The sequence below is a fragment of the Plectropomus leopardus genome, chromosome 13 (assembly GCF_008729295.1).
Source record: "Plectropomus leopardus isolate mb chromosome 13, YSFRI_Pleo_2.0, whole genome shotgun sequence".
Taxonomy (NCBI): domain Eukaryota; kingdom Metazoa; phylum Chordata; class Actinopteri; order Perciformes; family Serranidae; genus Plectropomus; species Plectropomus leopardus.
The window spans coordinates 5,121,408-5,140,295 of record NC_056475.1 but is presented as its reverse complement, the minus strand read 5'-3'; the positions used below and the strand labels follow the sequence as shown (position 1 = coordinate 5,140,295).

General features: G+C 38.0%; 1 protein-coding gene across 1 annotated transcript in view; it reads left to right on the top strand.

The window, feature by feature from the left end:
- Positions 1 to 3,387: 3,387 nt before the first annotated feature.
- Positions 3,388 to 18,888, top strand: part of ints2 (integrator complex subunit 2) — a 28,327-nt gene continuing 12,826 nt past the window's right edge. Inside the window, exons 1-14 of the mRNA XM_042499408.1 lie at positions 3,388 to 3,706; positions 5,387 to 5,693; positions 5,809 to 5,947; positions 7,059 to 7,161; positions 8,235 to 8,348; positions 10,950 to 11,080; positions 12,330 to 12,500; positions 14,344 to 14,564; positions 14,775 to 14,900; positions 15,113 to 15,184; positions 16,703 to 16,817; positions 17,289 to 17,357; positions 18,162 to 18,296; positions 18,405 to 18,581. Coding sequence (XP_042355342.1) covers positions 5,401 to 5,693; positions 5,809 to 5,947; positions 7,059 to 7,161; positions 8,235 to 8,348; positions 10,950 to 11,080; positions 12,330 to 12,500; positions 14,344 to 14,564; positions 14,775 to 14,900; positions 15,113 to 15,184; positions 16,703 to 16,817; positions 17,289 to 17,357; positions 18,162 to 18,296; positions 18,405 to 18,581 — 1,866 coding nt within the window. The 5' untranslated portion in view covers positions 3,388 to 3,706; positions 5,387 to 5,400. The remainder of the gene's footprint in view (positions 3,707 to 5,386; positions 5,694 to 5,808; positions 5,948 to 7,058; positions 7,162 to 8,234; positions 8,349 to 10,949; positions 11,081 to 12,329; positions 12,501 to 14,343; positions 14,565 to 14,774; positions 14,901 to 15,112; positions 15,185 to 16,702; positions 16,818 to 17,288; positions 17,358 to 18,161; positions 18,297 to 18,404; positions 18,582 to 18,888) is intronic.

Sequence of the window (18,888 nt, the reverse complement as noted above, 5' to 3'; positions counted from 1 at the left end):
TTGAAAGAAATGAAGCCATTTGCTCAGGTTTGAAAGGGTCTTTCTGTTCATGCTGCACCGTTTATATGGTGTCTGTGTTTTCCCCGTGTTATTTATTGTTATCATTATCCCAATTATTATTATTATTATTATTGTTGTTGTTGTTTTATTGGGTTGTATATATAGTTTTTATAATTTTTTGGATTATACAGCACTTAGGTTGTTGTTTTTAAATGTGCTGTATACATAAATTTGCATTGGATTTGGATAGTTTTTAAGCTTAAAATGCTCCATGTGCATTTCGTTTCTTCTGCATGTAAAAGTAACTCATTCATTTCTTCTGTCTGCCTGAACAGATTCGTGCTGGAGCAGTACAACGCCCTCTCCTGGCTGACGTGTGACCCGGCTACACAGGACCGACGATCATGTCTACCCATTCACTTTGTGGTGCTGAACCAGATGTACAACTTCATCATGAACATGTTGTAGCCAACAGCCTGTTAGGGGGGGGGGGGGTGTCGAGGGAAACATTTCAAAGAAGAGGAAAGCGACTCCAAAGGGGCTTTCATCAAGACTGAAGAAAACTGCAAGAACCAGACCAGCGCACGGAGCTGGTCCCTCCACGGAGACGGGCTCAGACAGCTGCTGTCCCCGTGATTCAAAGACATGCACGCAGAGACAAGGGAATAAAGATGAGGGGGGGATTAATGAACGTGAGAGAATGACAGATCGGCTGTCATGGTATGTAGCATGGCAGCACAGTCACTGGCCAGTCTGTATCGGAGAGACGAGTCTATCTGTAAAGTTATCGGAAGAAAAGGGACATATTTGATCAAGGAAAACAAACTCAAGAATGGATCTTCGGTTTTAAGACCTGAAATTCCTTTTTATTCCTTTGGATGAAATAGTATCCAAATGAAATGCCTGCATCTATCTTATTTATTGTAAGTTTTTAAATGTATAATTTGTCTTATTTCTTAACCTCTTTTATATATAAAAAATGGAGAAGGTTTATATCACCTTCCTGCTTTAAAGCAATTGGTCTAAGATATATGTAATCGTCTTAATTAAAAAAACAACCAGGAAAAAAAAATCCCATAAAAATTAAATAAAGTCCCAGTAGGTTGCTTTTAGAGTATTATTTTTTGTAATGGAGACAGAATATTTGTATTGTCACAATGTACAGAAGAATTAGAGTGGAGAATTATGCTCCATGCCTTTGAGCGTGGAGGACTTACAGCAAAGCTGTAGCTACAGAGGACTTGTACAGCAATGAACTTCACTGTGTTCAAATAAAGAGGTACATTGTTGTATATAGTATTTTATACCACACATTTAGACACAAAAACCAAACGGCAATATATATAAATAATTATATATGAATGCCATGCCAGCAGTTGGTGGTGTGGCTTCTGTTTTAGGAATAAAGTGCGTCAACTTATTTTCCTGTGCTTGTGTTTATTGCTTTGGGGAGGGGGACTGCGATGTGCAATTGGACACCAATAGCGGAGCGGAAGGAGAACTATTGGCATTTCTCGGAGGTAGCTGACCTCAGGTTTGACCTTTTCTTATTAGCAGAGAGAGAGAAAACAAGACGGCAGACGTGCAGTGTCCTTTAGAGCACATCCCTTTAGTTTACTGTGCCTCTCCTTTACTCTGATTGGCTGAGGTCTCTTTTGGCACCACTTCTGATTGGTTAATGCTGCATTTAGACCCATTTTACTTCAGCGTGAAAGTAAATGTGTGGTGTAAATAAACTTTAACCAGCTGTGGATGGCTGCTTATTGGATATGCAGTGTTTGTGCGCTGAGGAACATCTACTGTCTACTTTTACTACATTTGTTGGCTTGAAAGATTTGACCAGCAAAATGTATGTGGTCTTCTTTTGAGTGTAGAAAATACATTCAATATTTAATAAAACGCTAAAAAATTTATTTTCAGTCCAGTGCCATGTTTTCTTTTTGGGAAATCATGGTTTTTTGCAGTAACCATCTGATTCTGCAAGCTCGCTACCACACTCACTATTTACACGTGGGGGAAAAAAGCATTGGAATAACCCTGCATAAAATAATGATCGAGTCAGATATCTCACTTGTAAATTGCTGAATTGCCCCGAGGTCGTGTAGTAGTAGCAGCTGGCAACTCGTTCTTGTGAGAATTTGCTGCATTTTTTCCTCGCTGTCAGCAGCCTTTGAATACACAGAGGTCCTGCTCTGTTTTCCTTCAGTAACTGCTGTCAATGTGCCCTTGAAAATGTAGTCGAATTTACACTGACATGTCGATGACTGAGTAGGTAAAAGTGAGAGAAATCTAAATGGTTATGAACCGACGGACTTAAGATCTTTGGACTCATGTAACTGTAAAACCAAGTCGACAATGCAAAATTAAATCTTAATAGGATGTGGTACTTTTAAATGGCAACACTTTAATAATGGCTGCTGTTTACTGTATATTATATTTATTTCTGCACCTGAACCGCATGTAGAAATTAGGCCGTTTCTGCCACACAAGCAAAGACTGGATAGGCTGCTAGTGGGTATTTATTATTATTTATTTATGAGACAATGGGCCCCACTACCTCTCTTATGAAGGTGGAAGACACACAGACTTTGTGGTGATTTTGCATCTCTTTGTATTAGTTTTTCATTTCTTTGTGGTTTTGTGTCTCCTTGTGGTTGTTTTATCTTCTTTAGGAAATTTTGTGTCCTTTTCTTGTTGTTGTTTTGTCTCTTTGTAGTCATTCTGTGTCTCCTTGTGGTTTTTTTATGTGGTAATTTTTTTGTCTTTTTGAGGTAATTTTGTGTTTTTTGTTGTTTTGTGTTGCTTTGTGGTAATTTTGTGTCATCTCTTAGTTGTTGCTTAGTTGCTCTGTGGTCATGTTGCATCTTACTGTGGTTGTTTTGTGTACTTTTGTAGTAATTTTGTGTCATTTGTTTGTTCTGTGTTGTCTTATAGTCATATTGGTGTCTCATTGTGGTTGTTTAGACAGTATTCTGTAGTTATTTTGTGTCTCTTCACAGTTGCCTTGCAACTTTTTGTGGTTTTCAAATACTATAAGGAGATGCAGTTTAAGAGATGCAATTCTATCATTTTTGTGGCCATTGTGAGTCACTGAGTCATTTTGCAAGTACTCAGTATGTATACTCAGTATGTCCGCTTTCTAATCCATCCATGGTATTCATAATATGTATTTTTCTACTTTTTGTTAAAGGTGCAGAAATTTTTCACATAGAGTCATAACGTCACTTAATAGGGTTTCTGTTTCTGTTTCCAAATTTTAAAAAAAATCTACTGAAGCCACTATCTTGTTCTGCACATGGAATAAGTACAATGAGTGAATATTGCCCAGCCCATGTGCATCACAGCACTGCCTGCCTGTGCCTGCAGTCAGCTGCAGCTGGAGCCTCGTACAGCCTCCAGTCACTGTCAGTGCTCCGGTCAGTCAGCGCTGCTCCACGGTGCTCACCAGACCGGTTCCCTCACTGTCACATGCCGTCACTGTAACACAGTAAAGACAAGATCCACGTGGATATGCGGGAACCATAAAAGACAGAGGGTTACTAATACAAAGACACCTCCATAAACCTACCGACGACATCTAGGACGAGCTTCTTTCTGTGTCACAGCGGCTCAGAGGCTGCTGACGGTACGCACCACAGTCCGAGGTCTGAAGGCCTCGATGGTGAAATTCCTTATTTAAAGACTAAGCATCACCATAATAAGTGAGGTAAGATTATTTTGTAGACTTTCTACATTGAATGTTTACACGACTGAAACGAACAAGATAGCACATGCCACTATTATCGCCTGACATGTTAGCCTAGCCTAGCTGTTAGCATGCTAACAGTCGTTATGGGATAGTGAATAACTGTTGGCTATTGCTAATTAGCCGTTAGCTACCGTTATAGCTACCGCTAGTTAGCCGTTAGCCACTGTTATTAGCAGGAGTTGGCTCAATCTTACGAAACTGCCTTTGCTTTAACAAGAGATATTAATATTTCAAGTGCCACTCGTGAATCGGAATAACGTGTTGGCTTCGGTAATTAAATTACAAGGCAGTTAGTTTAGTTAACAATGTACTATTTAGGTAAGTTAGCATTAGCGCTACCGTTAGTTAGCCGCGATAGCTGGCTTTTTGTGAGCAACGTTATTATGATATCGACATTTTTCATCAATTTACCCAACCTCTTAGCACATTAACTAGAAAACACAATGCGTAACCAGTGACCCAAACATATATTAACGTTTGCAATACCATAAATGAACGTATTGGCACTTTGTGACAAAGTTACTGTTAACTTAGCTCCTCTGACAGCTGAACTCTACTTCAAAATAGAGCTTGTTTATCAACAAATAGTCCTAAAATTTTAGAAGACACCTGCTAAAATCCTAAAATATGCTAAAATCTTAGAGACCCCCTAAAATCTTAGAGATTTCCTAAACTCAGGGAAATGCCCTCAAACCCTAGAAACTTACTAAAATCCTAGAGATGCCCAAAAATCTGAGAGATGTGCTAAAATCTGAGCCATGTCCCGAAATCCTAGAAAGCTGCTAAAGTCTAAGAGATGTCCTAAAATCCTAGAAACCTGATAAAGTCTGAGAGCTGTCCTAAAATCCAAGAAATCTCTTAATTCTAGAAACATCCCAAAATTAGAGAAATGACCTCAAGTTTGAGAAACATCCTCAAATCCTAGAAACCTGTCAAAATCTTAGAAACATCCTAAAATCATTAGAAATGTCTGAAACTCTTAGACACCTGCTAAAATCCCGGGGACATCCTAAAATCTTATAGAGTTCCTAAACTCAGAGAAATGCCCTAAAATCCTAGAAACCTGCTAAAATCCTAGAAATGTCCAAAAATCTGAGAGATGTCTTAAAGTCTGAGCCATGTCCCCAAATTCTAGAAACCTGCAAAAGTCCAAGAGATGTCCTAAAATCCTAGAAATTTACTAATCCCAGAAACATCCCAAAATTAGAGAAGTATCCTAAAATCATAGAAACCTGTCAAAATCCTAAAAAACATCCTAAAATCATTAGAAATGTTTGAAAATCTTAGACACCTGCTAAAATTCTACAGACGTCCAGAAGTCTGAGAGATGTCCTAAAATTTGAGCCATGTCCCGAAATCCTAGAAACCTGCAAAAGTCTGAGAAATGTCCTAAAATCCTAGAAACATCCTAATATACCATTAGAAATGTCTGAACCTACACCTGCTAAAATCCAAAATCCTAAAATCTTTAAGAAGAAATGGCCAAATATCCCAGAAACCTGCTAAAATCCTAAAGCTGTGTTAAAACCTAGAAACTTGTATAGGGCTGCTGTAATTGACCCTTTGCAGAAGTGTCCCCCAAGCAAAGCAGGTTGGGTATCCCTGCTTTTATCGTTGTGTCTTTCCTGTTCCTTCCAGGTGTCGAGGCAGAGATGGCAGACAGTGCAGGGCTGCAGTTTGTCAGCTCCTATGCCTTTGAAGCCATGCAGAAGGTGGATGTGGCGCGCCTGGCTGCTCTAAGTGACCCTGAGCTGAGGCTGCTGCTGCCGTGCCTGGTGAGGATGGCTTTATGTGCCCCGGCTGATCAGAGCCAGTCCTGGGCGCAGGACAAGAAGCTCATCCTCCGCCTGCTCTCTGGAGTGGAAGCTGTCAACTCCATCGTCGCACTTTTGTCTGTTGACTTTCACGCATTGGAGCAGGATGCACGAAAGGAGCAGCAGCTCAGGTATATAAGACTTACTTGTAGGGATGTGATTATTGCTAGAGTCTCGTTGTTACAGCATTAAGTGCCTCTCATCGAGTCACTTTCCAGCAACATAATGCGTCTTCTTTTCCACCAGGCATAAGGCAGGAGGCTCAAACGGAGAAAGCATCCTGGTGTCACAGCTACAGCATGGCCTGACCCTGGAGTTTGAACACAGTGATCCCCTCAGGAGACTCCGTCTGACCCTCAGTGAACTGTTGGCCATCATGAATAAGGTACAGTCAGAGATCCCAGCATTATTCAGTCACTTCATGAACAAAGGAAGGATAGATAGATAGTTGACTTTATAAATTTCAAAAGGAAAATTAAGTTGTCATAGCAGCCCAATACATACAATGACAACATTAAAAACAATAAATAAAGAGGGGTATAATGATTTAAATTCCCCAAGCAGCTCATTGTCAATGGATCTGGCGTTCTTTAATTTAAAAACTGAAAGTATAAAATTTTAAGTATTGTTCTCATGAAATGAACAACAAAAATAATATGCTTTAAAACAAAAAATGAAAAGCATGTGATGCTTAAAACAGATGAATAAAACACACAATAAAGATTTCTAAAGGTTGTAAACAATTGATTTTAATGAAGGGGTTCTTGCATATCCTTAAAAATGTCCTCAGAGGCATTTAACTCTTAATTCTAAAATTAAGACCATAATTGGTATTGAAATCATTCTTTCAGAAGTCTTAAAAATGATAAGAATCTTTTTTTCTGGCATTGCATTGTAGAATCTCAGAATAATTGACACCATCCATTGTTTTTAAATAATTTAGGAAATACCCCTCACATTAAAAACACTTGCATTTCATTTCTAGCTGTGCTGCTCAAAGCAGAAGATCCACTGTCCACTACCGATATTTTGGCATGGCTAAATCCTATAAAAGATAAGACATAATAGGCTCAATGCATTTTATGTTAAGAGTTTTTCAAAGGCAGTAGCTGTACGAATGCTGGTGTGAGCTGCTGTGTTTTTTTATAGTATGAAGGTGTGAAAGAGAATACTTTCATCCTTGAATATACAGAGAGTTTATCTAAATATGAAGAAGTTAAAGCATCAAGGACTTAGTACAAAATGCTGAATGATTAAAAAAAAGCGACTTGTGGAAATGGAAGAAAGAAACAAGACTGCACAGCATCCTTAACTTGCTCATCAAAGCAAAAGTTGGCATTAGACATTATACCCAAATTTCTAACTGCTGCTCTCACGCTGCCTGATACATAATATATTTGTTTGTACTGAAATCGCCCTTCAGTACTTGCTTCTCCGCCTAATAGGATGACTTGGATGATTGATCCACACCGTCTGTTTGCCTTGTTGTTTCTCAGGTGGCGGATTCAAATGGAGAGTTTTTCTTAAAGTCCTCTGAACTCTTTGAAAGCCCTGTTTACTTGGACGAGGTCGCTGATGTCCTCTGCATTTTACAAGCAGGTACCCAACTCCTTTCATCCTCTTAATAGCTTTACCTAAAGCTGCTGTGGTAGTGCGGCGGTGCTAAATACAACGACAGGGTTCCCACAGTCATGCAAAACCTGGAGAAGTCATGGAATTTCCCGATGCTGTTTTCCAGGCCTGTAAAAATCATGGAATTAGTAAAAATCATTGAAAGTTTTGGAAAAGTCTTGGAATTTTGTTGTGTGTAATGAAATTGTTACAGTATTTCAGGGGCGGCAATCACCAGACAACCCATGATATGATCATCACGATAATGAGGTCACGATACAATAACATTGCAATTTTGATCTTGTTACAATATGTTGAGTATTGTGATAACACATATTTTGCAGTATATTGCTATTTATTGCCTTTTTTTCAACTGCAAATTATGTCCCCAAAGCAAAACCTTTTTAACCTTTTTTTTCTGTTTTATCTCATGATATAAAGTTTTAAAAATTGAGTTTTTCACTTTAACATTTTTTTGCAGAAAATTGTCTCTAGTGGACTGAAAATAAATATATTTTATTATTCTAGAAGTCTACCAAAAGTTTAATTTGTATTTATATTTATATGAATAATTAAAATTTAAAAATTCAGCTTCCACATTATCATAGTTGCGACTTTTTTTTCTGTGGCCGTTGATGCACTGAGCTCTAAAATGCGTCAAGGTGTGACGTCTTGTTTACCTTCATGCACATCTGTTCATTTTTTACTTGTGTTCTGTTTCTCCCGTCATGTGTGCCAGCTAGTTAAAATTATGTTTGAATAGAGTTTGAATCTGATGTTTAAAAAAACGGGCAAGTGGGGCAAGATTTTGTTTTTATCATGTGTCCTTAAAAATTTATGAAAAAGTTGCTTAACTTTGTCCATGAAAATGAGTGGGAATGAGCAAAATTAGCTGTGTATTAGTAAAAAAATACCTGATTTTCTTTTTTTAAACCAGCCTGAAAATAATCCACTTCAGTGATATTGTCCTCTGCAGTTGACAAATTGTTGTCTAAAATGTGTGTGTGTGTGTGTGTGTGTGTGTGTGTGTGTGTGTGTGTGTGTGTGTGTTTTTCCCTCAGAGCTGCCTTCCTTGCTCCCCATTGTGGATGTGGCAGAGGCTTTGCTTCATGTCCGTAATGGAGACTGGTTTCTGTGTCTACTGGTTGCCAATGTCCCCGACAGCTTCAATGAAGGTAATTCATCTGTCTCAGCACACTGCACATGCTGTCAGCTGATAATGTGAGATAGAGTGGCTGTTTAATTGCCAGAACTAGCTTCATATGGTTGGTGAGTGTACCTGCTGTGGCATAAATAGGGCTTTACATTTTTGTACGCTTTTTGTGTGATAACTTCATTGTAGCCCCTGAATCATGGAAATTAAGGTTCCAGCACACACCAGGATTGACATTTATTTTACTGACAGTTTATATTAAAAACTAAAAAAGGAGCAAACTACGTGTTTCGTGTATCGCTTCATCCAAATATGCAAAACAAACAATATAAAACACAAAATGGAGTTACTACAAGGAAGGACTAAAAAGTGTGTGATTATATACGAACATACTTTTAGTACTTTGGTAATTTGTGTTCTTTTTGTGTTTTATATTGTTTGTTCTTGAGTTGTGTATTTTGATTTTGTATTTTTGTACTATATTGTCTAAATTATGACGCTGTCTGTCTTGGCCAGGACACTCTTGAAAAGGAGATTTTTTAATCTTGAGGTTTTTCACATTAAATAAAGGTCAAATAATAATAAATAAGCAGATTTACTCGTTTCTTTATTTTATAATTTATTTTAATTGGAATTAAAATTGGTATACATTATACAGCACAGCATTATTACATACAACATTAAAGTAGGAAAGAGATCAAATCAGAATAAATTAGAGGTACGTACATGTTGGGAAATTATTCATACAGGCAACAATGATACGAATAGTATGTTTTTTTAAGAAAAGAAACAAAAACTTCTTCGTTAAGTTGATAATGATATTTGGCAGGGGGAAAAAAGTAATAAAAGTAGTAAGTAATTATTTCTTATTCCTCTATACACAAACATTTGTTAGATTTGCTCTGGTTTTAATCACATCAAGGGACAGCCCTAAAAACATCACACACCGGGGCAGCATTATGCTGGCATTTTTTGTGTCGGTGTAAAAATGCAAAGCCAGTGCAGTGAAGGGTCTGTTGCGGCAGTATTGCAGGATCTCTATGTTAACCTCAACATTGACATTGTTAATTAAAGCCACTGCAATGACTGAATGTTAGCAGAGCTGACAACTGTTCATTTTACTGAGATCACATTCTGTGATTTCATGTAACAAATAAATTTAAATTAAATTAAAAGAGCTTCGCATTATAAGCAGAGTTGTAAGTTGCCATCACGTGTTCTTTCTCAGTTTAACTGTTTGGTCTCTGGTTCTTGTCCATGCCACTGGCCTGAGGGTGTGTACTTGTCTTTGATTGATGATGAACATTACTGTCTCGCTCACAGAGAGTGCTGCGTGTGCTCTGAGAGACGCATTATAGGAAAATGCCCGCGCAGTCCCTGGTGCCTTCTTATCACACAGAGGGTCAGGTCTGAGTCAATAGCTTTTGTGTGTGTTACACAGCAGTCAACATTAGGAAATCCTTTCGCTTTGTGACAGTACAAAGACCTTGTTTCATTGAATTGATCTCAGAGTAAATTTTAGGGAAATTGCTCTGTCTTGAAGCATCAAGGTCTGCTGTGTTGAATAGAGCTGGTAACCAGACCTAACTCCACTGGCTCCTTTTATGGTATCTGAAATAATCCAGAAATGGCACAGATGTTTAAAATCATTTCAGTGCACGCCATGGTCTTAGCCAACCACACACAGTTTGCCTCTAAACTGTCAGCTGTGGAAAAGCGCAAGGGAAAGTTTTGGTAAGGCTATTGAAATGCAGTCTTTTGATGGCTGTTAACTGTAATTTATGCACAAATAAATGAGTCATGATTCTACAGTTTAGGGTTTTTATTGAGGAGCTTGACCATGATGTTGGAGGAATGATGTGGAGACCTTTAGGCACGAATCACATCATTAAGCAAATATAGCATACAGTGTATTGATTGTATAACAATTTCTGTAGTTTATTGAGCAATATTTATTACAAAATTTATTGAGCAAGTTGCTAATGGGCAGCAAATCTTCTGATATTAAAATGTAAAATTACTGGAAATTCAAATTATGTTTTTTTAAGAGTGTTACATGTTGCTTGTTTACTTAAAGAGTAGGGTCAGTATATTCAACCTGGACCCCATTTTTCATGTTTTTCTGTCTAAGTGACTAATGGAGTTTTTGAAATTGGTCCAGTAATGATCGAGAGCGCTAAAACCGGCTTCAAATGAAGCCAATCTTGGCATGTTTGCCTCACGAATTTGTGTTCACTAAAAGTGCTTTTTTCCCATTGATGTGTTCAGATTATTATTTTAACTATCTGACAACTTTATGGAAAGGATCCCTACAGAGAAAAACCTTTTTTTTTCAAAAGTAAGATACTTTTTGCTTTATTTTTGCCAAACCCACCAGACCATTTAAATATATGATAATTTTTACGAGCACTTTTAGTTGATGTAAATTTAGGGTGTGAACATGCTTCGAGTGGTAACATTTTAGCCTGTTAAGCGGCTTCCATCTCTAGTGCTTTCACTCAATACCAGACTAATTTAATTTTTTTTTTTCCATTAGTCACTTAGACAGAAAAACATGGGAAAATAATGTCCAGGTTTTAAAATACAGAATTTTTCCTTAAAATGTGGATTTCTGTCTTTGCAGTTTGTAGAGGTTTGATCAAGAACGGAGAACGTCAGGATGAGGAGAGTGTGGGTGGTCGACGCAGGACCGAAGCCCTCCGGCAGCTCTGTCAGATGAACCCCTCACAGGCCCTCAACATCAGAGCTATGGTGGTCAGTCACACTATTAATATAATCACACACCTACAAACCACCGCCAGAATCTCACTTAATCCATAACCTCTGAAAGCTCTATTTAGATAAGAGATTTCACCATTTGTGCTTAATGTATTCTGCTAACCTTGCTTTTTTAACATTAGTAATTCATGTGTAAACTAAAAGTAATGTTTCTGGGCACGTGTTATAGCATCTAGTTAGTTTGTATGACATGCTTTCATAAAAAAAAAAATGTTTGTGTTCCAGATGTTAATGTAGAGTTTTGCAAATTATTTGAAGAAACATGGTTGCAATAAAATTAAGTATAATCTTTACATTATTTATTGTAACCAGGTGACTTAAAGGACCAGTGTGTAGGCCTTTGGGGCATCTTTGGCAGAAATAATAATAATAATAATAATAATAAAAGTAATGTTTCTGGGCACTGAACTATTAATGGGAGCAGCACAAGAAATCTTGAGACTTCATATAGGGCCTTAGGAAATAAAAAGGGGCATTTGTCACAATTTTGTGACATTTTATAGACCAAACAACTAATCAGTTAATCAAGAATATGATCAGTCAATAAAGTAATGGGTTCTGTTTTGCCAGGGACATTTTATTCTCTGGTTATTTCTCACAAACTCTCATTTCATAACAGTAAGAATAAATGTTGTCTTCAATGATTTATGTTATGATACACTTTGGGATACTATCCCTGAAGGGAGAAATTTGTCTTATTGCTTCCCCCCTCCTCTCAAGAAGGTTACAGCACAAGGTCAGTTATCGAACAAGGCCCCAGGAGGGAGCAGAAATTCATTGCCTTTCTGAAGGAGGCATCAGCGGGACTTACACCCAAAAAAATGCCCTGAAGAGGGTGAAAAGAGCCGATAACATGCAGGGACAAGTGACAAAGGATGCTAAAGAATGACATATAGTTGAGCTAAAATGAGTCAACCAACAAAAAAAAAAAAAATCTGTGGATATTTTAATAATCATTGAATTGTTAGAGTAATCTTCCCAGCAAAAATCCAGATATTTGGTGAAGAAGTTCTGTTTTCTCTGCTTTATATAATTGTAAATTTAATATTTTAGGGTTTTGGACTTGATCAGAAAAAAATAAACAAAACATTTATGTAAAAAACAAACAAAAAAAAAAACCCTCAAACATTGCATAATACTTTAATTGCTGCATTTACAAGGAGAAGTTTACTAATTTACGAATGTGATAATATTTTTACTGTTTGTTTATTGTGTGTATTCTCAGGTGGAGGAGTGTCACCTGCCTGGTCTGGGTGTGGCTCTGACTCTTGACTATAAACCAGACACAGCAGACGAGGCGGTCAGTCCCCTCGTCTCTTATGTCAGCGGTTTACTGCTGGGCACCAACAGCAAAGTTCGCACCTGGTTCAGCATGTTCATACGTAACGGACAACAGGTGAGAGGCCAAGCTCTACTCTGTATTACGTTCACTATTATTTACTCACACAAACACTCCACTTTGTTCTAGTAGGCATGGAACTGGTCAAACAAGTAGTTTTGAAAGAGTGGATTGTAAGATTCACTTCAGTATCTTGAAGCAGTGTGATGATTTTGTTTCATCATGCTGAGCAGAGGACACTGAAGCAAAACTACGCTGTGTGAGAAGACAAGACAAGACAAGATGTTGTAGTGCACTGGTGGAGCGCGTTAAGCATGATTCTCATCATGTTAAAGTGGACGCCTGATAGCTGGGTCTACTGGATGAAATGGGGCTAAATTAAACCAGATTGTGTTTACATGACTTATGATTTAACTTAAGATATTCAGAATAAGGTGTTAACATGTTTTGTGAATGTAGCACATCAAAGTAGCATCACCATAGTGAGGAATAAACCTGGGGTTTTATTGTGCATGTCATGTAACCATCCTGAGTGTGGATACATTATCATTATTCTCTTTCTATACCTGTGAGCACCCTCATTGAAATAATGCATTCCCGAGACCAACACACCCATTATTTTCTATCCTTCTCAGCTGTCATATATTACATTGACTTTTCCTAAATTTAAGCCAATGGTTAAAACATAACAAGGGATTGCAACAGCATGAGATTATCATAGTACAGTCTTAGAAAATATCACTATATCATGGAGTTTCATTTATTTATTTTAAAATAAAGCATGATTATAATGGTGACTTGAAACCAATTTTTTTTAAACGAAACTATGTGTAAAAAGGCTTACAGGCAGTCAAGAAAGAAAGGATATGCACATGTGCAGGTACACTGTAGATGAGCAAATGCACACAGTCTGATAACAGTCAATTCTCATACCATGGTATACCATGAAGCCACTGCAACCCTAGCTGTACCCGAAACAGACCCTTTTGATCCCAATTGTATTTGGCGGTTCAATACGAAGATTTGACCATTTGCTCCTTTTTTTTACATGCACTTTGCACTTTTTTACATGCACTTTGTGCATAACAGTGTCTCATTTAGTGACAGTGTTTCTTAGTCTCACCGTCCAGCGAGCTCATCTCATTTAGCTTGACTGAGAGCTCATGAGCAACTGATTAAGAGAGACATATGAGATATGTTATCTATACATGTATGTCTATAAGTGCAACATAAATATATATAATTCTATTTTATTTACTAGTTGGATAACCTGTTTTACTCTTTAGTGTCTTTTGAATTGTCATTCATGTGGTCTGTCATTAATTTCATTCATTGTATTTTAATTGTAATTGTGCTTTGGCAAACCCATGTCAAATGTCCTGCCAAGGAAGCCAATTGAACTGAAATTGAGAGACAAGGAGGGGCTGAGTGAATCAATGCACTCTGGGGATCTCGACAATGAAATAAGATTTTAACCAATTTAAATAATTAAAAAAAATGTCAATCTGTAGCAGTCACTCTTGGTATTGTGGTGGCCAACCACAAATCAATGTATGGGATGCATTGTAACTTAATGCTTGCTGACTGAAACAAAGAAAGAAATGATAGCTCGACTTTAAGGTGGTCAGACAGAGATGATTCAACTCCTCGATGTTCAGCGGACGGATGTTTATCCATTTCTGTTTTGCAGAAACAATTAAATATCAAAGTTTCCATCCAAGTTAAAGATCAGATAAGAAGACAATGAACTGACTAACAAAAGATTGTTTACAGTTTTGTTAATTTGTTTACTGTTAGTAAATTATCATAAAAAAGGCAAACATTATCTGGTTAGAGCCCTAATGTTAGCACTTGTACTGTTGACTCATGTCTTTTACTTACTTTCTCTTTGTTCTTCCAGAGAAAGAGAGAAAGCAGCTCGGTGCTGTGGCAGATGCGCAGACAGCTGCTGCTGGAGCTGGTTGCCATCCTGCCACGCTCACGCAGCACCCACGTGCCCAATGACGGTGATCTGGAAGAGGAGGCCGGCTCAGGGTACTCTGGCCTCAGAGAGGAGCATGTGGTGAAGGCAAGCGCTCTGCTGCGACTGTACTGTGCTCTCATGGGCATCGCCGGCCTCAGGTAGGTCAAAATGGAATTTTATTGCTTCGGCAATGTGGATTTTGATGTGTATAGAGTCTTGAAAGTAAAGTTATTTTAAACTCTGAATGTTTTATTTATTCCATATGTATTAGCAAATGTTCAACACTCAGTGAATTTCTTTGAAGTATTGGGTCATTCTTAAAAAGTTCACGTCTTCGAGATAATATACTCAATGTGATCCCTCCACAGACCCACGGATGAAGAGGCGGAGCAGCTTCTGCAGCTGATGACCAGCCGTCCGCCTGCCACTCCAGCTGGCGTTCGCTTTGTCTCTCTGTCCTTCTGCAAGCTGCTTGCCTTTCCAACTCTGGTCAGGTACATAAAGCTATTGACTCCTACTTTTTGAGTCTTTCCAACGCAAATACTGGCTGTTAGGATCACAAGCTTCTGTTCACCTAACAGTAGGCTTGAGTTTTGATTTTGTGTCAGTGCATGCTGCCTGCCAGAAGTCCCCTGTATCTTTTGGAGTTGAATATTGCCACTTTGCTATATGGAGCATGAGCATTATTGTTTTTGTGTGTGTCTAGTACTCCAGAGCAGGAACAGCTGATGGTCATGTGGCTCAGCTGGATGATCAAAGAGGAGGAATACTTTGAAAGGTAAGAAGAATCTCTGTTCAGTTTTTTAGCTAATGAGTCGTTGCTGAACAGGCGTTTGCAATTTTGCAATTCACGTTCATTCCATGTTGCTTAACTGAAAGACGCAAGCTTCACTTTTTAGTGTGCATGATTTGAAATAATGTAAAATATGAATATTTAGATAATGCTGTGGTAGATATGACAATACAGACTTTGGGGTAAACCCTTTGTGCTGCTTTTAAAGGAATATTTCATCCATAAAACGGTGTATTATGTTGTGTAAATAATAATAAATCAATAATTTAAAAAAAACCCACAATATTCTTGATGAATTGAAGTCATAGAGGCCTGTGAGGCCCCTTTCCTCAGATTCATTAAGAATGTTCAGTTTTTAGATTTTTCATTCACCATGAAGCCATACAAGAAAAAGAAAGTTTTCTTCACCAATTCAATGTAACAGGGTGAATAATTGATAAACAAATTTTGTGGGTGAAGTATTCCTTTAATTACATTACCTTTCTGAATAGTCAACTAACGTAGGAAGCTGTTTTAAAATCATGAAACAAGAGAAGAAAAACAAAGTCCACAAACTAGATTATGCTCCCATAAATATTTAATACTTTTACCGCCGAGGCGATGTTCATAGCTACATGCTCTTCATGTTAACTTGTTTGATGAGGAGCATGTAGCTCGAAACATCACCTTGGTGGTAATTGAATTAAATATTAATGGGAGCATAATCTAGTGAGCAGACTTTGTTTTTCTTTTCTTGTATTATCTCTTGTCCAGCGCCTGTTTTTTGTTGTCTTGATGAACGTGCTTTTGTGAACTTCAAATCATGAAACACCTGGTTGATACTCTAAACCTCGGTCTTAGTCTGGCACCTGGGCCTACCATTATTCCCGACATCTCCTGTTTGCTGTGCCCAGGAAGGTCCAGACTACAGCATAATGATAGAATAAAATACAAGCAGAGGACAGAGTCTGTGCAGATAAATACACCACCACACACTTATAATGGGCTACATAGTGATCAATCATTTAGAAGGAATAATTTTGTGTAAATCCATACATTGTGTTTCAGGAAAGTCTTGCTGAGTTTACCTTCAACAAATAAGGGAGAAAGGCAAAAAAACAATACTCACAGAATAAACGAGCGGTTTCAGTGATGAAACGATGACTCTTTGTCAAAATAGACAGTGATAAACTTGGCAGAGCTTATGTTTGTTTGTATGTTAAAATGAAGTAATATTGCCTGATTTAACATTAACTGCAGCAGTGCAAATAAATGTGTTTGTTTGTGACTCTAGTCTATAAAACATAAATCATCACAGTCTTAAGTGATTTTAGGTTGCAACTAAAGGGATGCAAGCTAATGTGTGTGTGTGTGTGTGTGTGTGTGTGTGTGTGTGTGTGTGTGTGTGTGTGTTAGCATAATCAGTTTATTAAAATTCCATCCTGTGAGAAGCAGGATTAACGACAAGTCTGAGTGTCTTTTCTCACTTGCCTTGCTTGCATATGTGTGTCCTCCTCCTTACAGTGCTGCAGGCGTATCTGCTTCTTTTGGAGAGATGCTATTACTGGTTGCCATGTATTTCCATAGCAACCAGCTCAGCTCCATTATTGAGTTGGTGTGCTCTACTTTGGGGATGAAGGTAAGGTTGGAGGGAGGGAGGGAGGGAGGCAGTGATCAATACATCAGTCTGGCTGACCAGCCATGGGCCCCACTCCTCCACTGCAGCAGTGGTGCATATAAAGACCATATCACTGATGAAACACTTGCAGCATACACATATCTACCAAGACACTCTACACCCTGTGGCCAATTTGCTGTTTTATTACTTGTTAAGTGCACTATTGTTTCCTGCCTGTGTGCTAAGTAGTTTTCCTGTCTCAGTGTATTTTCCACTAAGATGTGTAATGTAATTGGATTTAGAGCCTGTTTGTTTCCACCCCTAGGGCAATCCTCTCAATTCAGTGTTGCGCCTGCCATGTAGAATTTCTCTTATGAAATATGAAAGGAGGGAATTACAAAATACTTTCACTGTTGCCTGCAGGTTGTTTTCACTCACATTAAACCTACCATTGTTGATGTTATTTTTTTTATTTTGGTCAACTTTTTGCAGATTGCCATCAAGCCAAGCTCCCTAAGCAAGATGAAGACTATCTTCACACAGGAGATCTTTACAGAACAGGTACATACATCCTATTTCTTAAATCCTCATGCACATTTTCTCTCCGCTGAGTCCAGTCTTCAGTGAATAATTTGTATATTTGTGAAGGCTTTTATTCTCATCAAAGCTCATTTATTTTCCCATACTATTAACTCAGGAATACAGAGCCGTTTTATTTAACAACATGTCAAAATGAAATAAAATGTCCCCCTAAATATGGCCTTAAATCATTATGATCAGGTTTCCTGTGCATCCTTGTACTTTTTTTGTCTCAAAGTCTCAAAATAACTGGCAACATCTATTTTTTGGGGAATAATTGAATAAATTCCTTTTCCTCAAACTCTTAATGATGGGAATCAGAATAGTGGAATCTCACGCAGATTGTGAAACACAAAATTGGCTAGAAATGCCAAATATTTCCCACTTCTGTCGATAAATATGATACTTTTATAATAATATACACAATATATATATACAATATTATTGTCTTTCAGTTGTTCCACTATAGGAAGAGTTTTTTTTTTCAACATTTGATGTAGATAATCTAAGTTTTACTTTTCAGAAGTCATGTTTTATGTTACAGTAAACATTTTGGCAAAAGGATATTATCCTTCTTTAAGTTTGGTTATTAGTAAATTGGCCTAAAACTCAACTCTGTGTAGCATTAAAAAAAGTCTTAAAAAGTCTTAAATCTATCTTACCTTAAGCTGCATAATGTATATATTTTTGCCACAGCCAAGCAGTTTTAAGTAAAGGTTTAGATGCTAAGGCTTTACCTGATTGTTACCTCGATTGTTATGGTTATTTTTAATTTCTGGTGTGTAGGTGGTTACAGCCCATGCTGTGAGGGTTGCAGTGACCAACAACTTAAGTGCCAACATCACTGGATTCCTCCCCATTCACTGTATCTACCAGCTGCTTCGGAGCCGAGCCTTCACCAAGCACAAAGTGTCCATCAAGGTAGGAGATGTGCACTCGTTGGCTCATTGATAAATAGATGCCGAGCTGCGAGTCTGCTTTAAAACATTAATGTTGCCCTCCGGTGCTGTCCTTGTGTTCATCTTCCAGGATTGGATCTATCGCCAGCTCTGTGAGACAACCACCCCCATCCACACCCAACTGATTCCTCTTATCGACGCCTATATCAACTCCATCCTCACTCCAGCATCCAAGGCCAACCCAGAGGCCACCAACCAGCCCATCACTGAGCAGGAGATCCTCAATGTCTTCCAGAGCTCTGCTGGGGTGAGTCAGCCAGTGAGCTAAAACCTAAAACTGCTATATAGTTAATGGCATTTGTGTTTGTCTTCTGGTGTGTTCTTTATTTTACATATCCCATTTGCACAATATCTGGCAGTATGTGTAAGTATTTAAAGGTAGGGGTGAGGGGTGTATCTAGTATATCTGAAATACTCAAATATTATTTTATATGCGAAAGTTGACCATAAAGTCGTATTGAGATATTCCTTGTCCATTTCAGTTATTTATTTATGCACTAAAAACCGTCTGTTTATGAGCAGAGGATTCGCTCTCCTTCTTCGTCTCATACACA